The 21,826-nt window shown below is 34.9% G+C and overlaps 4 protein-coding genes across 7 annotated transcripts; 1 reads left to right on the top strand and 3 right to left on the bottom strand.

Moving 5' to 3' along the window:
* Positions 1 to 365: 365 nt before the first annotated feature.
* LOC105768609 (LOB domain-containing protein 12) lies at positions 366 to 2,055 on the bottom strand. The gene is made up of 3 exons (XM_012588627.2): positions 2,022 to 2,055; positions 859 to 1,019; positions 366 to 686 (listed from the first exon to the last, which is right to left on the bottom strand). The coding sequence occupies exons 1-3, from the start codon at positions 2,053 to 2,055 to the stop codon at positions 366 to 368; spliced, it is 516 nt and encodes a 171-aa protein (XP_012444081.2).
* Positions 2,056 to 6,831: 4,776 nt separating this feature from the next.
* On the top strand, positions 6,832 to 8,910 carry LOC105768607 (protein FLC EXPRESSOR). Its single transcript, XM_012588625.2, has 4 exons — positions 6,832 to 7,399; positions 8,132 to 8,319; positions 8,411 to 8,478; positions 8,709 to 8,910. Exons 1-4 carry the CDS (start codon positions 6,903 to 6,905, stop codon positions 8,865 to 8,867), a joined length of 912 nt encoding a protein of 303 aa, XP_012444079.1. The 5' UTR covers positions 6,832 to 6,902; the 3' UTR covers positions 8,868 to 8,910.
* Positions 8,911 to 9,141: 231 nt separating this feature from the next.
* Positions 9,142 to 12,600, bottom strand: LOC105768605 (transcription initiation factor TFIID subunit 15b). Of its 3 annotated transcripts, none has more exons than XR_008196106.1 (7): positions 12,342 to 12,599; positions 12,096 to 12,189; positions 11,273 to 11,942; positions 10,937 to 11,087; positions 10,786 to 10,858; positions 10,085 to 10,290; positions 9,142 to 9,964 (listed from the first exon to the last, which is right to left on the bottom strand). XR_008196106.1 is itself a non-coding variant. In XM_052631225.1 (6 exons), exons 1-6 carry the CDS (start codon positions 12,466 to 12,468, stop codon positions 10,185 to 10,187), a joined length of 1,221 nt encoding a protein of 406 aa, XP_052487185.1. In that variant the 5' UTR covers positions 12,469 to 12,600; the 3' UTR covers positions 9,142 to 10,184. The 3 variants fall into 3 exon arrangements, 1 of the variants encoding a protein (XP_052487185.1); XR_008196107.1 differs by having other exon boundaries at positions 12,096 to 12,244; positions 12,342 to 12,566; XM_052631225.1 differs by having other exon boundaries at positions 9,142 to 10,290; positions 12,342 to 12,600.
* Positions 12,601 to 17,428: 4,828 nt separating this feature from the next.
* LOC105768608 (protein LIGHT-DEPENDENT SHORT HYPOCOTYLS 6) lies at positions 17,429 to 19,767 on the bottom strand. Of its 2 annotated transcripts, none has more exons than XR_008196300.1 (2): positions 18,203 to 19,767; positions 17,429 to 17,797 (listed from the first exon to the last, which is right to left on the bottom strand). XR_008196300.1 is itself a non-coding variant. In XM_012588626.2 (2 exons), the coding sequence occupies exons 1-2, from the start codon at positions 19,236 to 19,238 to the stop codon at positions 17,792 to 17,794; spliced, it is 717 nt and encodes a 238-aa protein (XP_012444080.1). In that variant the 5' UTR covers positions 19,239 to 19,766; the 3' UTR covers positions 17,429 to 17,791. The 2 variants fall into 2 exon arrangements, 1 of the variants encoding a protein (XP_012444080.1); XM_012588626.2 differs by having other exon boundaries at positions 18,528 to 19,766.
* Between the last annotated feature and the right edge of the window lie 2,059 nt (positions 19,768 to 21,826).

Below are 21,826 nucleotides of genomic sequence, written 5' to 3'. Positions count from 1 at the left end.
AATAAGTCTCTATTTAATTATCATTTTCCATTTTTTTTGAGAAGTAATTTTTATTAAACATATTTAAAAATAAAATATTAAGTTTCAAGTGATTACTAAAAGTTTTTGATAGTTTATCAAATTTCCAAAATTCTAATTAGATAAAAAGAAATTAAGTAGGGTAGTCGACCAGTGTGTGGGTTCAAATATAGAGATTAAGCCTCATAAGTCCATAATGAGGTTTTTTTCTCCCAGTTTGCTCAAATTAACAATGGAGGATGGTTCTCTTGTTTCTTGCAGGCGCCAACAAACATACATACCCAACAAATTACTTAAAATGAAAATTCATTTGAGAAAGGCAAAAATAAAATCGGAGTGAATTACAGTTAAGTCCAAATAGATTCAGTTTTGAGAGATGGGTCTTGGATTACATTGGTAGAAGGAGGGAAGTTGAGGTATGCAGGCTGAGAATCAATGTTATTGAAGTTATTAGTGGGTGCAAGGTAAGGCGGCGAAGGCAAATCTTGTTGCATCTTAATGCGAAGTAACTCAGTCTGAGCCACGGTTAGCTGCATCTGCAACTGCGAAACTTGATTTTGAAGGTAGGATATGGCCCCAACACATCCATAAACAGGATCTCTCACTCTTGCATTTGCTTCGAAAACCATGCTACTCGCAGCGTCGCCTCTCTGGTCTACAGGAAGCTCCTACAAGATTATTTCAAACAAATCAAAAGGCTTTTCCTAGTTATATGTATTTGATATTGATTATCAATGATACCTGCAAATTACCCAATTGAGATGCACTAGAAACATTTGTGCATGCTCCCAAATAAATAAATAAAAATCAAATGAGGTGTAAATGAAGAAAGGAACTAGCCTGCAACGCTTTGCTGATATTGCTAGCGCCGAAGACTTTGTGAACAATAGCAAACCTGTGAGGGTCCTGAGAAGGAAAGTAAGGGGCAAAGATGCAATCTTCGGCGCAGCGACGCCTGAGGAATTTGCAGGCTGCGCATGGTGAACAACTTCTCATGACTCAATTTTATCTCTAAACAGAAATAAATAACCAAACTATCCAATCGTACACACGAATCTTTTGTTTGACGTACAAATTATTGCTTGGGAATAGAAATTAGTGTTGGGGAGAACGGAGATTAAAATGGTTATTTATAATGGTTCAGTTGCGGTGCTCGCCTAATGTGGAATGAATGAATGAATGCACATGTCTGATTTTTCCTTATTTTACATGCATCTTTTAAACGTTGTATCCAACTGAGTATAGTAAAATATTAGGTTTTAGGTTATTTTTTGAGTTTCTTATAATTTCTATCCTGCATTAATAATTAACAATTTATTCATAATACATTTGGTAATCCACTAATCCACAATGGAAATTAGTGGATAAAAATTTTTAAGACAATATTTCATACATTGCCAATACACCATCACGATTTATAAATAAATACTAATAACTTTATTTAAACATAATTAAATAACAATTAATTATAAATAAATATTAAAACCTTGAAACCTAAATCATAAACCCTTAAACTCAAGATCATAAATCTGAGACTTATTAATATTTCTTTATAATAGTTAGTATTAATGTTTAAATAAAATTACTAATATTTATCTATAAGTCCTCCACAAGAGCGGAAGGAGGGGGACTGGCAGTAGAGGTGATCATGGGTCGGGTTGGGTTCGGACCGGGCCCATAAAAATTTTTTAGCCCGGCCCGAAATATGGGCCTAAAATTTTGCCCAGGCCCGGCCCGGCCCATTTTTTAATAAATACCAAAAACTTATTTTAAAAATTAAAAAAAGTATTTTAAAAATATTTTAAAATTAAAAAATAATAATAAAATATTTTAAAAATATTTTAAAATTAAATAATTTAAAAAATAAATATATTTATTATATCGGGCCAGGCCCGGGCCAAAAAAGTGGTGCCTGGGGCCCGGCCCGTTTTCTAAACGGGCCTCGTTTTTTTGCCCAAGCCCATATTTCGGGCCTATATTTTTACCCAAACCCTCCCATAGTTCGGGCGGGCCGTTGGGCCGAGCCACCCGGCCCATGAGCACCTCTAACTGGCAGGGGTTCCGTCCCCCTAAAGTGTAAAATGTAATTTTTAGCTCCTTAAATTTTATATAATTTTAAGTTAATAAATAGTAAAATTACACTTTGACCCTCCAAAAATGATGAAATCTTAATTTAATCCTTTAAAAATTAGAAATGTATAAGGTCTTAAAATAGTAAAATTGTATTTTAGATCTCATAAAAAATACAATTTCATTTCGTCCCCTCCTCAATTTTTTTTGACTTTGCCCCTGGTCCTCCATAATTTTTGTTTAATTTAATAATGTATCATGTTATTATTCACTAATGGTGCATAAGATTTATACACTGACACTAAATAAAATATTATTCCGAAATTTTTTTTACAAAAAGTTTTGTTTTATTTATTTTATGATTATATTATCCTTGTAACACCCCTAACCCTTATCCGTCACCGAAATTGGGTTACGGAGCAATACTCAACTTTACAAATTAAATACGGGCATTTCCCAACCTTTGTTACACATATTAAGAATTAATCATATAACACTCATATTGCCCCCTAAAAGGACCCTCGAGGCCCAATATTCACCTTAAAAGTGAATCAGGACTAAATCAAGTACTTAGGAAATTTTTCCCAAAATCTCAAAAATTTTCTTAGAAGCAAGGGACACACGTCCGTGTGGCCGGCCGTGTGAGCCACACGGCCAAGAGAACGCCCGTGTCTTAGGCCGTGTGGGCATTTGATATGAGGCACGTGGCCGTGTCCTAGTCCATGTCCTTACCCGTGTAACTCTCTGACTTGGGTCACACGGCCAGCCACACCCCCGTGTGCTAGGCTGTGTGTAAAAACCTAGGTATTCTGTTTTGAAATTCAAGGTGCAGGGGACACACGGCCAGACTACACGCCCATGTGCCAGGCCGTGTGTCATACACGGCTGAGACACACGCCCGTGTCTCTGGCCGTGTGGACGAAAATAAGTCATTTTAAGGCCACTTTTCTCACTCATTTTGACATTAATCTACACTCAACATTCACATACACCAATATATCCCAACCAAGCAACCAATACAAGCTAAAACATGTTCTTAACATGACATAACATCACAAATATTTCATTTACTTATACCTACCTATTTAACTCATTTTATTGATTTATCAAATTCTACTACTAATTACATACATACAAACATTTAATATTCACAACCACAATTCAAACTATTTCATTGTCAAACCAACCCTATACATACCATATAAACCAAAATTTACATTGCAAAAACTACCGGAATAAACTGGATAGTGTAGCTTGATGTGTTGATCCGATCTTCCGACTACACGTTAATCTACAAAAACAGTAAACAAAACGAGTAAGCTTAATAAAGCTTAGTAAGTTCAATTGGTTAAACATTGATCTTACCGAACTTAATATAATATAATAAATTAAATTGTAAATAAATCATACATTTTTCCCTGTCAAATACAATATAATCAATAAACACACTTCCTACATATCAATATCAATAATAATCTATAAATCTTTCAATTCAATCACATAAGTCTCTTACTATTTCTTACTGAATCGAAGAACGGCTTACGGATATGAGTACACCGTTCTTTTTGTGCCATAGTCCAACTATGGTTTTACACATGCATTACCATGGCTCTGCCATTTGTAGTGTCATAACCCAGTTATGGTCTTATTATCATAATGCCATAGCCCAGCTATGGTCTTACACATGTATCTATACTGCTATGGTCCAACAATGGTCTTACGTTAAAGGTGTTATAACCCAATTATGGTCTTTTCATTAAAATGCCATAGCCCAACTATGGTCTTACATTTAAACATTGTCATGGTCCAACCATGGTCTTATCCGCCAATTCATTCTTTGCCATGGAATGATTGTACTCAATCCTGCGATCTACTCGTTTTAAACATTCAATTCAATTTTCATACTTTTACAATAATCTTTTTTCAACAACAAAATATGAATAAATATATTATATCATTCCTAAATTAACAAATAATCATGAAATTTTAACCATATGAACTTACCTGGGTTGGATTGTAAAATTGGTAGTAGTTCAGAGACTACTCGGCTAATTTCCTTTTTTCTCGTTGATCTACGAGCTCTTGATACGATGCAAAAATATGAAAAACCAGCTTAGAGGATCTTCAATGGCGTTTTTGGACTGAAAATTAGAAAAAGAGTAGCCTAGAAAAGTTTAGAATTCAATTTATTTAAGTTAATTTCATAAAATTTAAAATTCTGCCCTTTAATCACATGATTTTTGTTTTCTTTTCTGCTTATGCCGCTTCATGCCTTTATTTTAGGCATAATTTCTCCTTAAGTCCTCCTTTGTTCATTAATTAAGTCATTTAATCATTATTTCTTTAATTAGCAAGTTTTGCACCTTTTTTAATTTAGTCCTTTTAGTTAATTAACTATCAAAACGTTAAAATTTTCTAACTGAAACTTTAATACTACCTTAATGACACTCCATAAATATTTATAAAAATATTTACAGCTCGGTTTATGAAATTGAGGACTCGATACCTCGTTTTCAAAATTAATTAATCTAATAAATATTTCTAAAGCATAATTCACTAATTCATAAGCCTTCCTAAGTTCACAATCGACTCATAAACACTATATAATAAAATTTACGAGCTTACTTGTCAGATTTAGTGGTCTCGAACCACTATTTTCCGACACCACTAAAAATTAGGCTGTTACAATCCTTTATCAAACAATCTAATTGTACTCCATATTCAATTTTAAGTAATATACTAAACAACTTTTATAACCTAAAGTCAGCACTTGATTTTTTTACTATTTATTTTTCGACACATAATTTTTTAGTTTATCAAACGCCTTGGTACTCCCTTAACTAAAGGGCATAATATATCCCTTTTAGTTATGAAGTATTCAATTTAAGCTCTTTTAAACAAAAATTTAAACTTTGACCCCCCCAAATCTAAAATTTTATTTTGTCCCCCAGCAATAATGAATTGTTGGCTTTGTCCTGGCTTATTTGCTTCATAAATTCTTTGAATATTGATAGTTTCACAATTTAATCCCTCTTCCAAATATTATTGAAATCAATATACTTAATAACCTTTGTTAAGATTACAATAGTAGTCCTTATTAAATTGTAATTGTCACATTTAGTTTTGAAGTAACCGAATGAAAATGGTTTTTAAAATATTTAATAAATTAAATATTGTCTAATTACATTTTGAATAAAATTGATTGAATTTATCTCTAATCATATATATTGACAATGTAAATGTAATTTTAGTTTTTTATTTATTTTAAAATACTCAGTTATAGTTGGTTTAAACGTTTTTAAATGAATACAATTAATTATGGTAATACTAGTAGTCATATAAAGTATGTAAGATATAATGCGCATATTTTTATTTTATTTTTCTATATTGATTTATATATTATTTAAAATTCCACAATAGTTACGATAATTTTAACTTAAATATATACCTATTTAGTATTAATTTATATGGAATTACATTAAAATATTAAAATAAATACATACTTAAATATTATTATTTGTTAAATATATTATAATATCATAAATCAAGAGCTCAAATTTTAAAAATATTTTAATAGATATATACATCGGATGAGATAAAATTAGTATATATTGTGTATAACAAGATTCTCTTTATACATGGTAAGTTTCCTAACATTCTAAACTGTTTACATATGGCAAGGAAAGTAAATAAGCCGTTGTGGAGAGAAATATTGTAACACAAACTCTCTGTCTTTTATACCATTTTCATTAGTGTTTGCAAGTTATATTTTCATAATAATTTAATTTACAATTTTACATAATAAGTCATTATAAATTTTAAATCCGTTTAAAATAGGATTTTTTAAGTTTATTCCTATTTTTACTAATATAATTATTTTTCAATGTCTACATGCTAAATAATTATGCTATATTATAATTATTTTTTATATTTATATGAATGTTAAGAAATATATATTTTTATACAACTCACATTACTAGCGAAAGAGCAAATCACTACCACATTAACACAGTAGCATGCAATTTTTGCATCTCAATCCCACCACATGGGCGTAGAGACCAAATTTTTATTGTTTAATATATGTTTTAATTTTAAGGTTCTCTGTGATTTTATATGTTGACAAATGTTTAAGAATAGAAAAAGAGAGGTTTTTGTAGATTTTTTTGAGAAAAGAAATAAATTATTAACATGAAAATATGGTATGGCATTGTATTTTTTTATAAATTATATAATAACGATGTAACTTCAATTTTGATCTTTGTATTATGCTTAAATTTAAGATTTAATTTTTAACTTCAACTTTTTCAATGTCATTACGTAAGCCAAATACCTTTTTCATTTATTAAAATGCTAATATAATTTTTAAGAGTTGTTAACACAATTAATTTTATTTGTTAAATTCAAGTCTCTTGTAATGTCATTTTTGTTACATGATTACCAAGTAAATAAATTTTTTTATTTCAAAATGTCAAAAGAATTTAATGGTGACAAAAATGAACTTATTTTAAATTCAAAAAATATTAAAATGAAAATATAAAAATTAAATCCCAAAGAATACAAATCTTAAAAGTATATTATAACCTTCAAAATTTACCATATTGATTAGTTAAAAAAAGTAACCAACTCAAAGGCTGACAAGCAGAACGAAGGAGGGAATTGGGCGGGCAAGGGATTGCTTTAAATGACCTTTATTTTGGGCCTGAAAGCCCACAAAGGGAAAATATTGAAAAAGGATAATGAATTACAAAATGCATAAGGAAGTTTGACAGCATATTAAACAAAGAGCAACAAGGATTGTTGTATCGACGGCGAATATGGCCGGTCGTAACCACCTTACACCGCCGTCATCATTAACCCGCTCCATCACCGAACGCCACATCATTCATCAGCACCACCACCTCGAAGACCGAATCGCCATCCAACATCGCGAGATCCAAACCCTCCTCCTCGACAACCAACGCCTCGCCGCCGCCCATGTGGCTCTTAAGCAGGATCTTGCACTCGCCCAGCAAGAAACTCGTCATTTAACGGCAGCCTCTGCCAACGTAAAATCCGAGAGGGACGCGGAGGTGAGGGAGGTCTACGAGAGGTCATTGAAGATGGACGCCGAAGCGCGCGCCGTGGATGCTATGACCGCTGAGCTGGCTTGTGTACGGGCTGATGTGAAGAAGTTTATGGCGGATAACAAGGAGCTAACTGCGGAATTGGAGGCTGTTAATGATGAGCTAGCCAAGGCAAGAATGGAGGTGAAGCAAGTTCCCGTACGTATGGCGGATATGGAAGCTGTACGGAAAGAAATCCATAAAGGAAGGTAATGCTCTGCAAACTTTCTCCCTTTTGGACAAAAAGTTGATGGCTTTTCTCCGGATTTCGAATGGAAATTCGTGAATTATTGAATATAATTTCTTTTAAGCTCCTAATGGAAAGAATAGTGAGGAAATTGGTTTGGTAATTACAAGATTGGGAATGCAGGGGATTGGAAAGCAAGTCATCAATTTCACGTCTACTATAAATGCTATTGTAATTTGATACATGGGTCGAGAGGCTAAGTTCAAATAAAGTAAACGAACGAGTATGTTTGATCATGCACTAGTTCAAGATTGAAATCATTAGTATTAGATATACAATTGGCCCTAAAAAGTGTGTTGAGATTTGAGAATAAGGGAGTTCTAGCTCCATTTAACCCCTATCCTATGATTACGCATGGTAACGGATGAGGATGACTAGTATTACCTCAAAATGCAGTATTTGCCTTGGAGTGGATGCTCGTATACCCATTTCCTAATTTGAATTCAACCAACTGCTGACTCCCATTTATTTCAATGAAGGTGTTTAATCTGTGTCAATGAGAACCTCCATTTAAATTTAAGCACAAGATGGCAAATAAGAACTCACTGTTGAAAGATTATATCTTCCCTACATATTAAGTAGTGGTTTTTATATATGGATGTAGTTGATGCAAGAGATAATCAACTAGTAAGTTGGTAGTAACACGCCAATCGATGTTACCTTGTGAAACTATGTTTTTGTTTGTTTGTAATAGGACTGCTATTGAACTTGAAAAGAAGACACGTGCTAGTAACCTTGAACAACGTCAAATCTTGGAGAAAAATATGGTCCTTGTGGCTCGGGAATTAGAAAAACTTCAAGCACAACGTGAACTTGCTAATGCAGAGAAGAGAGCAAGGGAAGCAGCTGCACCAACAACAGCGACAGCAACAGCCAACTCAAGTAATGATCTGTTCTCGTCTTGTTCTCTCCCAAGTATAATCTTTTACTTCCTTAGATCAATCCTTGACCTTTAATATTGCTTTGCGTTTAGTCCCCACATACAATGGAAACTATGGAAATATTGATGCCAAGTATGGAGGAAGCTATTCCATGCCTCAGGTATGTTTCGTGTATACAAATACAAAAAGCCATTTCCTATTTCACATTAGACTTGCAATCGGGTACATAGGTGGAGTCGTGGAGATGGTAGACAAGATGGAATTTAAGAAAGCAACCGGACATGGATTTAATTTTATTAAAAATGTGGAAGGATGATTGATTGATTTGTACTTGTAATTTATTCGCGTTCAAGAGTCGGTAACTGAGAACTGCTTAATAATTGATTTCAGGCTGGTGTGGCATGCCCGCAATTTGCGCCTGGAGCTGGGGCGGGGACGGTGCCCCCTGTTACTTTAGAGGGTCAAGGGTCTCATACACCTAATGTCAATCAAACTGGTTTACAATCCGTGTCTAATGTTCCTTTTGAAAACCAGGTGGTTCAGCTATAGCCATTTTAAACTCGAATATAAAATTCTAGTCTTGAATTTGAAATTTTTTCCCACCCAAATGGGCTTATATTTTTTCTTTGCAACCGCAATAGGCCTGGAAAAACGCGCATTTGCCAGTGCTTTCACAACCGCAGATTGTATAATATATATAACTAGTCGTGAGATCAACTAATTCATATGTAGCATTTACAGTAATTTAAATCACCTTCTAAAATGTATGTAAATATATATAAATAATTAAGCAAAAATGAGAGGCAGATATCAAATGAAATCATTGGAACAAGGAATGGGCTTAAATGAATTATCGATCAAGAAACATTCAAGGTATTTCTTTCTTAGCATCTGCTATGGTGCTGCCTATACCATATTACCATGGGCGTTACAAATAATTATTAGCGCACCAGTCAGGATTGAATTTCAATTCACGTTTACTCCTTGGAAGAAAAACCGAAGGTGACGTTCAACTCCCAGCCACAATAAGATCATAAAGAAACAAAGCTCTTGAAACTCGCCACCCACTGTTCTGCAACTTTCTTCTCATACTTGAGGAAAGTGACAGCAGCCACGCCATGCATAAATTCATCATCATCAAATGCCGACAACTTACCGTGCCCAACCAACTATTTATTTAGTTAAAAAAAAAATAACACTACACACACCAACATACAATTGCATTCAGCATATAAAACTATTATCATTTTTACTACAATTCAAGGCCGAAACAGATACCTATTAGCCAACATTAAAGAATTGTGAACAGTATGGATATGGAGCCATACAAGGATCAGAATCAAAATTGAATTTTCTTAACTACTTGGAGACTCACTAATGGAATCTAGTTCTATGATGGGAGGCTAAATCCCATCGTCTTTAATAGCAAGCACATTTTTCAATCTAAACTCTAAAGGGTACCCATGCATGCATATAATTCACAAGATCGTTCCACCACATTAAACGATGAACAACAAAATTAAGTCCCCCGCCAAGGGGTTATTCCCAAATAAAAGGGTATAAGTTTGTGATTTGAAAGAGCAGCACCCACCTGAAATTATCAACCTACCTTGGTAGCAAGCAATTTGAAGTTGATCCACTTGCGTCTATAAAAAGATTCACATATCTAATCAATCCAACGCTTAGCATAACCCCCCCCCCCCAAGCTAATAGAAGATAAAGGAGGAAGGACAAAAGGGTATTGCCCAAATAAGTGAACAACCTACCTCTCAGTCTCCTGTTCAAGAATAACCCAGTGAATGGAACACAACTACATCCCTCAGTTCCTAATCCTTAGTACATAAAATAGTTGAAGCTGAATATCCCTCAGTATGGGCGTGAACGGTTTCCACCATAGTGATGTCTATCTGGCCCAGATCCTCCACCTCTGTAATTATCCCTGCGCCTGTCCCCATAGCCACCTTTCCTGCCTCTGATACATAACAACATTCAATAATGCAGTTTCAATCAAAACAATTTAGTTAAGCCAAGAACAATTTCACTATGAAAAAAAAAAAGTGAAGATAAGTTTGGTGATCTTTCTATTGTTTACTCCACAGTGACAAAGAAATAAGGGATCATTTGAGAACATATACTATCACATGCAAACCATACAGTAGTTGTTAAGGAAAGCTGTTAACAGTAGATAAAGGTGATCATTTGAGAATTTGGTTTCAAAAGTAAATTTAAAAAAGCAAAGCCGAAAAGAAGGAACTCAACATGGCAAAATACAATACAATAGAATGAGAAAAATGCTAGCTAAGCATCATAAGTTAATAAACTGCATGTTGAAACAAATCATCTAAATCAAATATATACATATGAACTGAAGAAAAGGCCAAGGGGACATCTGAATTACTTCCTGTCAGGAAAGTGCATCTAAATGGAACATGTTATAAGTAAGTTCATCTAAGGGTTAAAATGATACCCATGATCATATACTTTAGGTGCAGTCTTCTCTGCCATAGCCACATTAATTGTATAGCCTCTCATGACATGATCTGAGAGAAAAAATTCCACAAGGGTGAGGACAAACATTGAAGGTGAAAAACTAAATGAAGAGAAGTTCAGCTGCGTACTGTTAAAGGAACTGCCAGCAGAGTGTGCTGCTTGAGGATCTTCATATGTCAAAACTGCATCACCTTTCTGGTTTCCTTTCTCATCCTCGTATATTTTAATATTCCATGGCCACTGATCTTTATAGCCGCGCTTCTGTTTAATTCTTCCTACCTAAACAAGAAGAGACTCCATCAAAACATGGAACCAGAGAATAAAACAAATATCAAAAGAACAATTACATTAAACAAACATGATACCAGCTCCGGAAATTAAAAAAAGAAAAAAACAATACGAAGTAGATGACATAATACCCATCAGACAACACATTGATTTAAAATATAAGAAATGACCATTACTTGTCCAATGCCGCCAAAAAGGTCCCTTAATTCTTCAATAGTAATATCGGTCGGCAAATTTGATATGTAGATTCTTGTGTTGTCACAAGAATCCCCACAGGTGTCATCACACTGCTTGATCTTAAATGGTGCATCGGCAGAATGACCTCCATAACCACCTCCCTGATGACAAGGACCACCAGGCCCATACCCACTGTCATATCCACTAGCATGACCACCCCGGCCACCACTTCTCACATCACTCAAACCCTCGCCACCATAACCACCTGCAGGGCCACCATAAGACTGTGGGTATGATGTGGGTCCACCAGTATAGCTTGCAGGAGGAGGAACTGCATCCATTCCATAATTTGTATTCCCATCATATGCATTAGGAGCAGGTGGATAATTTCCACTAGCACTGCCACTATAAGCACTGGGTGATGGAGGAGGAACATGACCATACCCACCACTTCTATTATCATAATTTCCACCTCTGCCTGCATAGTTGTTATTCCTCCCACTATCATATCCACCTCTAGCCCCATCTCCTCTACCTCCACGGTTACCACCATATCCCCCAGTGCTACCTCTGTTATAACCACTACTACCACGATCACTAGAACCCACAGGAGAGGATGCACCGCATTTGTTACACTCAACTCTTCTTGTAAAGTTCAAATTCCCACAACTTCATAGACATACCAGTTTAAATTTCACAAATCCAGGCAACTAATAGTAACATTGAAATATCAACAAACTAAAATTTAGCTGTTTAAGACAAACCGTACAAGTACCCTGCCTCCTCAACTAAAAATCAAAAGCAGAGAACAGATAAATTTACCTGGGATTCGGGCAAAGCCAACCACCGTCTCTGCCTCCTCCACCACGGCCACCACCTCTTCCACTGTCTCCTCCTTGATAACCTCCAGCACCTCCTGTATAATCCGTGTACATTGTATTGAAAATAAGAACGGTGAAAACCGGATCGATCTTGTATGACCCGACAAGACAAGTGCTAGAAAATTAGGGTTAACAACACTAACCCATAAATCAACAGAATAAAATTAATAAGCACAAAGAAATTTACCGCGATTTTTAGAACTAGGACCGTATCCCCCACCTCCTCCTCGGCCGCCAACATAACCGCCATTTCCACCACCACCACCACCACCACCGTAAGGATGGGCAACTTGACCTCCGTCCTGACCGTACATAATATCCTTTAAAGATGTAAGTAGGCTTTTTGGTATTCTTAATCTTATCCCTCACGGAGCGAAACAGAACTACGGTGCAATGATATGTAGTGTGTGTGAAGTGAAAAATATATAAATAAAGGTCGTCTTCCATTTATTTCTTCCACTGCAGGCATATAAAATAGTACAATTGCATCAACTGTTTAGTTTGAAGCCCAAGGCATTGCTTTTGGGGCTTTAGGCTTGGGTATTTCTTGAAATAAAATACGGACCTCATGCTATTTGGGCTACCCCAGGCCAAGACCCAAGCCCAGGACATCCCACATGTATCCTCGATTCTCAAGTGCCTACATGCAGGGTAGCAAATCAAATAAGATGAATAGTGGGGTCTTAAGTTAATCCTTGACTAAACCTTAAAAATTTTAATGTCATAATACCTTTTAAATTCTCCCAATCATTGCCTTACTACAATAATTCTTACTAAGAAAAATATCCATATCGTCATAATTTCACCTAAAAAATAATGAGTTACCTCTACAGCACGGGTGGAATCCCATGTCAAAGGACTACGTCTACATTTGAAAGGAGATAATAAAAACAAAAAAAAAAAAGCGAGCAAAAGCTTATTATACCTACATACATTACATTACATTACATATATAGTGATGATGAATGCACCTTTGCGTTTGTTAGAGAAATCTACACCCAAGATATGCTGTCGGCAACCTTAACAACAAGTTTTTCAAAGCAGGAAAGGACCCACTCCACTCCCACCCCCACCCCCGTTTTCATCTCATTTCTACTTCCTTTTTCTTTAATTTTTTCAGTCTTTCTTGGACTTTCGCTTTATTGCTTGTCTCTCTCTCTCTCTCTCTCGCCAATTATTATGGGTCCAGTCATCATCATCCCTTCCCCTTTTCTTTTCTTTTAGAATTAATATATCTTTCTTATTTCTTATATGATTTTTTCATTTAAAAAATACAATATGATTTATCATTGTATCTAATATTTATTAATATTATACATTATGTTAAATGAATTTTTACAGTATCTAATATTTGCTTACCAAAAAAAAAGGCATTGACATGCATGCTGACAAATTTCTTTGGATCCTATCAATCATCTCTTTGATAGGCTTAAATTCTCTTCTTGTGTGTTATTAAATAGTCTTTTTGTATCGTAATTTTTACCGCTAAACGGTCATAATAGATAAAAGGTAAAAAGTCTGCCAACTCCTTATAGTATAATCAATGCAAGTAGATAATAAAAACTTTACAAGATTATGATGGTCAGGCGGAAAAAAAATTTAGATATCAAGATGAAAAATTAATATTAATTAAGTGTCAATAAATTATTATTTTTTACTATTTTCATGTAAAGTTAATACATTATATTTATCACAAGAGAAATCTATTTGGTACAAATTGTTTCAGTTAGTCCTCCCGTTGAGATTCAACTTCAAATTCATCGCCACATTTTGACAAAATTAGTGAAAAAAGGTTGATTTTGAAAAGATAAATTAAAAATAGACCAATTATTCGATTAATTAGAGAAATAGTTTGTTTTTGCTGAGTTAAAATCTATCGTGACAAAAGAACACCCTGTAAGTGTACGATTAAACTCGAAGATGTGGTGTTATAACTCGATTTTTCAATTGATGGATCAATCGTTACGAATGTGCTCAACAAGTTTAGTGGTGGTTGGATAAGAATCATATGGTTAGAAGAAAATTTCAAGCACTTCAATAAACATTCTATTGAGTTGGAAAGGCAGCAATTCGCATGAACATATATACCGAGGTTGATTAGGTTCTTCTAATGCTAAATAAATCTTGAACAAATGGCAATTTGATGTGGCTCCTACATTTAATTGACTTAAAAACAACTAACATCAACGCTCTTCTCATCAATATGCAAATTTTCTCCATAAAGTCTATTTAAACTCTGAAAAACTTTACTACCGGATATGGATTTATTCTATAACAAGCCTCTACTACCAGACATAAAACACATTTAGAAATGTTAGGAAAATAATTCAAACATTTTCTTTTGACAAATAAAATCGGACATAACTTCACAGATTTTAGAAATACTTCCTGTTGAAAATGTCTTACTGAAAAGTTATGCCCAAGATTCTAGAAATAATTGAAAAATACAACCTTTTAAAATCATCATATTCATCTAAAACTTATTCATGTGTCAATCCAACTATCCGAATTTAAAAAATTTTAAAAGTTAAATGTTTAAGATTAAAAAAAAAATGCTATAATGCACACTTTCAACTCCATAGTTATCTCATAAAAATGGGCCTACTCCATTAAATAATAACAGAAACCAGACTTAATCTTCAATTTTTCTTTTTCCAAAATCGGTATTACCACTAACTTTGTCCCACTTTTTAGTTTTGTGTAGCTAAATGGTTTAGTTTCTTCTGCTCAATCTAGTTTTTCCTGCTTTTTTCCCTTATAAATAAAAAATAAAGAAAAAGAAAGCAAGAGCGCTTTCCCACTAAAATAAAAAAAATTTATTTAGATTATTTTAAAATTTTAAATTAATAAAAGTAAAATTGTTCATTTAAACCCTTAAAAATAATAAAAAATTAATTTAACCCTTTAAAAATTATAAAGATATAGACTATTAAAATAATAAAATTATATTTTTATTATCGTAAAAATTATAATTTAATTTCAATCTCCTAAAATGAAATTTTAGCTTGGCCCTAAAAGAACATAAAAATCGCATGGGGCAGTTTCTTCATACTTAAAAACGAACTAAGTAGAGCATTATATGGTTTGTAATGGCTGCATCAGAGAGAGTGAGGTCCATGACATAAAAATAGTATGCAAGCAAGCCATTAATCCTGCAGGTGTATGCTGAAACTCAATATATATCTAATAGCTATAATAAAAATTAATTAAAGAGTAACATTATGTTTTTGAATATATTTGAAAAAAGCCTTTATATATAATATGTATTTACAAATTCCATGTGCTAGAATCTAAATGGTTTACTCCTTTCAAATGAACAAGCATGTGATTCTGATGTACTATAAGAGGTATAAAACAAATTTAAATTAACATATATTATTATACAAGACAGAAACAAAAATGACAAGAATTATTTAAATGACCACCTCGATTGGCAGCTGAAATTTCACCAGTATTCTATTTATTTTAATTTAACAACATGCCAGCATCATATATGTGTATTATTACTTAGTTAATGGATTATACCTTTTCTCAAGGTTGCTCCATCCATTTGGTGCCGACCAAGTGCCCAGTCAACTTTATCCGAGTGGCACTTGGATGTTTCACATGCATGCTTTTTCATGCCTTTATTACTCCATTACTTTGATTTCTTACATGCTTCGCTTCAAAGCATGTCAATTGCACCATATCTGGAACTCGACAAACTTATTTAACTGGAAGACAAATTCTCGCTGTCCCGAAACATTATCGTGTAACTTGTGTACAGAAATCCGGGCAAGGTTTTCAGGCTCTCTACTGTATCCCAATGCTACAGAGATGATCTGCGACGAACACACTCTCCTAGTTAGATCGCCAAACCAAAGACATGAATTGAAGAGCCGGTAACAGCAAACTGCAAAGCGCAGGAAGGGGTTCGTTGGGGCCCTCTCGAAATTTGGTCTGTCAGCTAAATCGTGATCAAGCCATTGGCATTAACCCCCCCCCCCCCATGTGTTAAGGTGTTGTCCGTTCAATTTTGTGCATATAAAACGGGGCATTCGGTTCCTTCTTTGGATGCAAATGGTGAGCCATAAAATAAATTAATTATGTATATTCCTTTCATTGATCCATTCCTCAATAATAACACTTGGCGGTGGCGGTGGCGGTAGACAAGACTAGTCGAGGCAGGTGCCTCTAGACAACCCCACGGCCCACCCACTTTCTCTCTTAAAATTAAATCAAGGACCCTAGGGCGTTGGCCCCAACCAAACTAACTATGAAAAACCCTTAGTAGCGGCAACTGAAATAAGTACTTTAGCAGAGCCATGAAGGGCTTTCCCTTTCAAACAATGAACTCGGTGACATTGCCCTTTTAGCACTTTAACTCAGAAAACTCCTATCCCACTTGGTACCCTAGTAACATGTAAGATACATAACCACAAAGGGATTTAATTGGACGTGTTTTCCAAATTCTTGGTTCAGTATATTATGTAAATCATAAGAATTTGAATTAGCTAGGAGGACGGAGCGGAGGCTAGGAGAAGAAGAAGAAAGAGGAGGCATTTAGATGATTAGATTTAAAGACAAAAGGGATCTACTAGCTTCCTTTTTGACTTCATATGTGGAACCAATAGGGTACTTAAAGTTAATACAGAAACTTATTTTGTTTTTTTTTAAAAAAAAAAAGAGATTTACTATATACAAAATAATACTACAAATAAATAGCGCTTAAGCCATGGAAAGAAAGAAATTAGAAAGTTCCCTTCAATTATTTGAAGAGGGAGGGATCAAAATGGTTGATGAAAAGAAGAAAAAGGAAAAGAGCCAAAAAGAAAAAGGATGAACAAGAACCAAAAACAAATCAACAATAGAATTCAATTTGAAATAAAGATATGATGATGAGAAAAGGGCAATAAATGTAGCAATAATCTAATTGGATAAGATGGAGTCCAGAAATGGGGTTTATGTTGGAGAGTGACTGGTGGGTCTGTCTAGGTTATTATAGCAAAGCAGAATATTATACAAATTGGGTGTGAAATCAGATATAATTAATAATAAGATGATATATGGTTAAGCAACGCAATAGGGTGGAAGAAAGAAAAAATGGTTGGCTAGAGGTCCTTTTCACACTGAGCCTGAGTGGTGGTTACCCAAATAAAATAATAAGGGCAGCAATCACTAGGATTATTTTAAATATTCATTGATGCTTTCAGCCATATATCTTTTTGTTGTTGTTATCACAGAAAGAAATGTTGTTTTCATAGGCATCAGAGAGAGAGAGAGAGAACCAGAATGTGAGAAATCGAGCTTGAGAGGACCCGAGAGAAAAACGGGTAAATCAAGAGAAAAAGAAAACAGAACTCAATGCCCACCCAAAATCTTAGATCAAGATATAAAGGCTCCAGCACCTGACACTGAAACTGAAAGTGCAAAGATGTAAATATTTCAGTGAGGAGCACGTGTGGTTTATATGTTACATTTACAACAGCACTGAAATAGGCCTTTGAGCTGGGGCTGGGCTAAGTAGAAATATTTTTGTAGCAAAAGCCTACAAGTGTTTCTGTTGTGAGTGTTACCTTCCTTCCCAACAACCCTCCTCTTCTTGCTTCCACTCTCCCGTCCCCGCACTTTGAAGTTTGCCTTTGCTACAATCCAATCTTAGCCCTACACTCGTGGTAAACCCAAACAATAAAAACATGCCCAATTATTATTTTTTTAGTTAAAAAAAAAGATACGCAATTGTTGAAGATTTAATGGTGGATTCCTTCTACATTGTGTAATGTATGGCCATAATGGGAAGGGAGAAGAATAAACCAATTCTTTTTCCTTTCAAAAATATAGATTTCTTCTATGTATTGAATTCCATACAAATGCATGCAAGTAATTGGAGCTTACTAGGAGGCATGGTAGGAATGCAAAGTTACCCATTTGCTTCATGTTGAGAGAGAAGATAGATAGATACACAGACAGAAATATAATAAAAAAGGCCTTTTCTTTTCTTTTCTTTTTCAAGGCTACTTGCAGTTCTTCCTAAATTCAACCCATCAAAACAGCTCAGACGAAACATACCAAATGGATTAGAACTTCATGTGTTGTATTTCACCTTTCATATGTATGCTTTTGTAACTAGTTGCAGAAGTAGCAAAGTTCATGCACAACAAGAAATTAAAGAAGATAAAAAGTCTTATCAAACAGGGAAATAAAATATGAGAGTATCGTTTGCAAGAGATTGAAAACTAGATTTTCAACTAAATTTGGTTCATGGGATATCAATCCAATATTCAGAGAGAACCGCCAGATATATACCTCATAATCATATATATAAAAGAGCTATTAAAAGAAGAAAAGGAAAAGAATAAAATCAGTAAAACGTAAATAAATAAAAAAACTATACGTTAGTTGTGGTAGCAGCAGCAGCAGCGGTGGTGGCAGTAGCAACATTAGCAGCAGTTCCACCGGCAATATAATCTCCGCCACCTCCGCTACCCCCACCACCATCAATAGATTGAGTGGCAGCCACCGAGAAATTGACCCCAACAGCAGTAGTGTTGACTGTAGACCTTTTTCGCTTCTTCTTCTCGTAAGGAATCCCTCTAGCTTTAGCCTGCCCTTCTCTCACCTCCCTCAAATAAATCCTCACAGCCCTCGCGGCAAAAGGATTTGATTCTGGACGTCCACCGTTTTCTTCATAAGCAGCTCTAAGCCGTCCGATCAGCGCGTCGAGGCTACCCCATGCTTGCTTGAGTGGGCAAGAGCAAGGAGCAGGTGGGTTTGGATGTCCGAAATAAGGACAACCCGTTATGTGAACCTTAGTTTTGCCAAACTGGTCAAGGTATTTCAAGAACTCAATGACGTGGGCACCACTGCAACGAGCTAGTGTTAATGGGGGCTTATGGTTCTTCAAGTACTGCAAGAAAGTGTTCCAGTCTCGACGCTTTTGTGACTCGTAGCGACTCGGTGGAGCTGGGGAAGAAGACGACTCACCAGCTCCACCTTGTTGTGGAACCGTGGGCGGCGTTGTTGAAGCTGTAACTACAGCAGATGATGGACCCTCGTTGACGCTATTCGGATCGGTTGCAGCACCCCCTACAGAAGCAGAATCCATTAACAAAACAAAAATGAAAACAAGGGTTGGTGTTTTGGTTATCTCTGTGGGATTTTCTTTTTTCAACTTGGACTTTGTTTTTGTCTGGATTTCAAGTGCCGGAGAGTAGAGACAAGGCCGAAGGGAGGGCTCTGCCTAAACTATCTAAATTCTAAGCTATCTAAATCTTTCATTGACAGATTACAATCTCTTTGTAGCCATGGCTTGTGTTTGATCAGGTAAACAGTAATAGTACTACGGTGGAAGGTGTTTAGGGTTCATCCCAAGAACTGCTGGCTCTCTTCCCCGTCCCCGGCCCTGTGAATCTTTTCACGGAAAAGATTTGCTTCTGTTTTCCTTTATTTGTGATCGTCAGAGTCGAGATAGAAGATTTTGAAGGAAGAAAAAGAACCAAAAAGACAAAGGAAAACCAAAATCAAATGGATGATGGGACGTCCAAATACAAGAAATTACACTAGGAAAAAAAGGGGGGGGGGAGTCTATTGTATTCTACTGTAGATAAAGAATTGGATTGAGAAATCTAATGTTGAGTAGAGTATTATTTGGTTTCATACAGAGAAAATGGGAATATATGATATATCACTGTGGTGGCCCGGCACTCAATGATTCACTATTCACAATTCACTTCCCGGGGCGGCCCCGCCACTCTCCTTTTTATTCATCATGGGAATGAGATTTATTTTAGACGTTCATACCATCATATGATACAAATAAATAATATATTATACGGAAAGTTGAATTTATCAACCTAAATATTATATAGTTAAAAATGTGTAACGTCGGTAATGGGGAAAAAGGGTTAATATGAATGCCAATTCCACGATACCTGACTCTACTCGTCCGTACAAACAAAACAAAAGGGGTAGCGTGTGAAGCACGAGGGGGGGGTTTGAGAGTGCGCGATGGTCGGGGTGCAGTTAATAGGTTCCCGCTGTGCGCTCACAGTTGCCGGTTTAAGGTGGCTGCTTGTTTTTTTCCACATGCTACTAGTGTAGTGCATCTGTTCTCCCTCAAAACTTTTATTTCTGAATTGCCACGTAGCTCACATATTTTACTCACAATCTGCATCTCTATCCCCTTAACTTTGTATTACACACATTTACCAGTGTATTAAAATATATTTATAAAATTACGAATATCAATGAGTTTGATTTCGGAGAAGGATCAAATAGTGAATTTGAGAAGTTAGTAATTCCGGTTCACAAACACAAGCACCATTAACATCCTTGTCTGAGCCTAGTTCCATTTTGCCCCGCCCCACTTACATATGAGTCTACAACTTTAACAACATCGAATTTCAACCGTGTAACAATGTTCAACTACTTACTGAAGATGCTTTACAATAATTTGACTTAAAACAATAGCATTTTCATATATATTAAAAGATTTGTCTGACTGACTTACGTCATTCATTTTTGTTACAAAATGTTCCAAATTCAAAATTTTAAAACCCTGAATGAATAATTGCACATCTAGTCTAGGCTGTCTCAGCTAGAGTAGAGGCATTAAAATAAACGTTGGCCGCAAGTATGAAAAACCCATTAAACAAAGGAGGTCTGGAGCATACCATATCAGGAAAGTTTGCATTGTATAATATTCCAATAAATGTCCTTTCTTTGATTGACAGATTTGACTTGATGAAATGATGACCGTAAAAAAGGTAATAGTTAATTACATGGGTGGGTTTTAAGGTAAGCGGTGCATCTATCTTATTTTTTATTTAATGTTATAAAATTATTACAATATCTAATTCTCTTGTCACTGTTTTTTCTATGCCAAATATAAATATATACATCATTTATTTAAATTCACCTTTAATTTAATTTTAATTGATTATTTATTTAAAAATTATTTCTCATATTCATCTGTTAAATAAGAAATTATGAAAACGTGAGTAAAGTAGGTATAAATTTTTGTCTGATTCTAGGTTGAATTTAAATTTAATTAAAAAAATTTCAATATTCTGAATAGAAAAACATTGAAGTGTCTCCTACTAATACTCGATTGTATTGACCAAGGTTAAATATAGAGACATTTAGTTTGCGACATAAATATAGCAAATCGGTAAATGTAAATATCAAGAGATATGTATTCGTGAAGGCCACGGCGACTGGGCTATAATATTCCCCTCCTAACGTTTGTACTTTTGGGAGCAGCAATGCTGAGAGAAACCCTTCATTGGAATGGGTGGGATATACACATTTCTTGTTTTTCCTTTTGGATTATTGGATTTCTACATTTTTAAGACAAGGTGGGTCCAATTAATAATGTTTCATTTTTTTACTGTTCTGGAGAAATGGTAGTTTTGTCTTGCTTCCCTTTGTGCAAGTTATGGACAAAATTGACCCACAATATAAACCTTGGGTCCAAAGGAAAGAGATAATTATAAAGGAATAAGACTATGAATGGCGGGTTTTTCATTCTGTGATGTGAATAAACTGTTTACAATACAGACATTTTACAACATTCTTTTGAAATAATTTGGGGGATGTGTGCACATTTCATTTCTGAAAATTACTGATGAGTTAAGGGGAAAAACATGATTCAGCAATATGAATTAATACAGGTTAGTCACAAATCAACTTCAC

Source organism: Gossypium raimondii, chromosome 5 (genome assembly GCF_025698545.1).
Source record: "Gossypium raimondii isolate GPD5lz chromosome 5, ASM2569854v1, whole genome shotgun sequence".
NCBI lineage: Eukaryota > Viridiplantae > Streptophyta > Magnoliopsida > Malvales > Malvaceae > Gossypium > Gossypium raimondii.
Note: the sequence above shows the minus strand (reverse complement) of the source record. Positions and strands in the feature narration are given on the sequence as shown.

Coding starts and splice junctions, on each gene's coding strand:
- LOC105768609 (XM_012588627.2), bottom strand. CDS start 2,055: ATGGGCCGGGTGGCTCGGCCCAACGGCCCGCCCG. Junction 1,020..2,021: donor TCGGCCCAACGGCCCGCCCG/AACTATGGGAGG, acceptor AGAGATAAAATT/GAGTCATGAGAAGTTGTTCA. Junction 687..858: donor ATATCAGCAAAGCGTTGCAG/GCTAGTTCCTTT, acceptor ATAATCTTGTAG/GAGCTTCCTGTAGACCAGAG.
- LOC105768607 (XM_012588625.2), top strand. CDS start 6,903: ATGGCCGGTCGTAACCACCTTACACCGCCGTCATCATTAACCCGCTCC. Junction 7,400..8,131: donor AAAGAAATCCATAAAGGAAG/GTAATGCTCTGC, acceptor TGTTTGTAATAG/GACTGCTATTGAACTTGAAA. Junction 8,320..8,410: donor GACAGCAACAGCCAACTCAA/GTAATGATCTGT, acceptor CTTTGCGTTTAG/TCCCCACATACAATGGAAAC.
- LOC105768605 (XM_052631225.1), bottom strand. CDS start 12,468: ATGTACGGTCAGGACGGAGGTCAAGTTGCCCATCCTTACGGTGGTGGT. Junction 11,943..12,095: donor TGGCTTTGCCCGAATCCCAG/GTAAATTTATCT, acceptor ATGTCTATGAAG/TTGTGGGAATTTGAACTTTA. Junction 11,088..11,272: donor TTTTTGGCGGCATTGGACAA/GTAATGGTCATT, acceptor CTTCTTGTTTAG/GTAGGAAGAATTAAACAGAA.
- LOC105768608 (XM_012588626.2), bottom strand. CDS start 19,238: ATGGATTCTGCTTCTGTAGGGGGTGCTGCAACCGATCCGAATAGCGTC.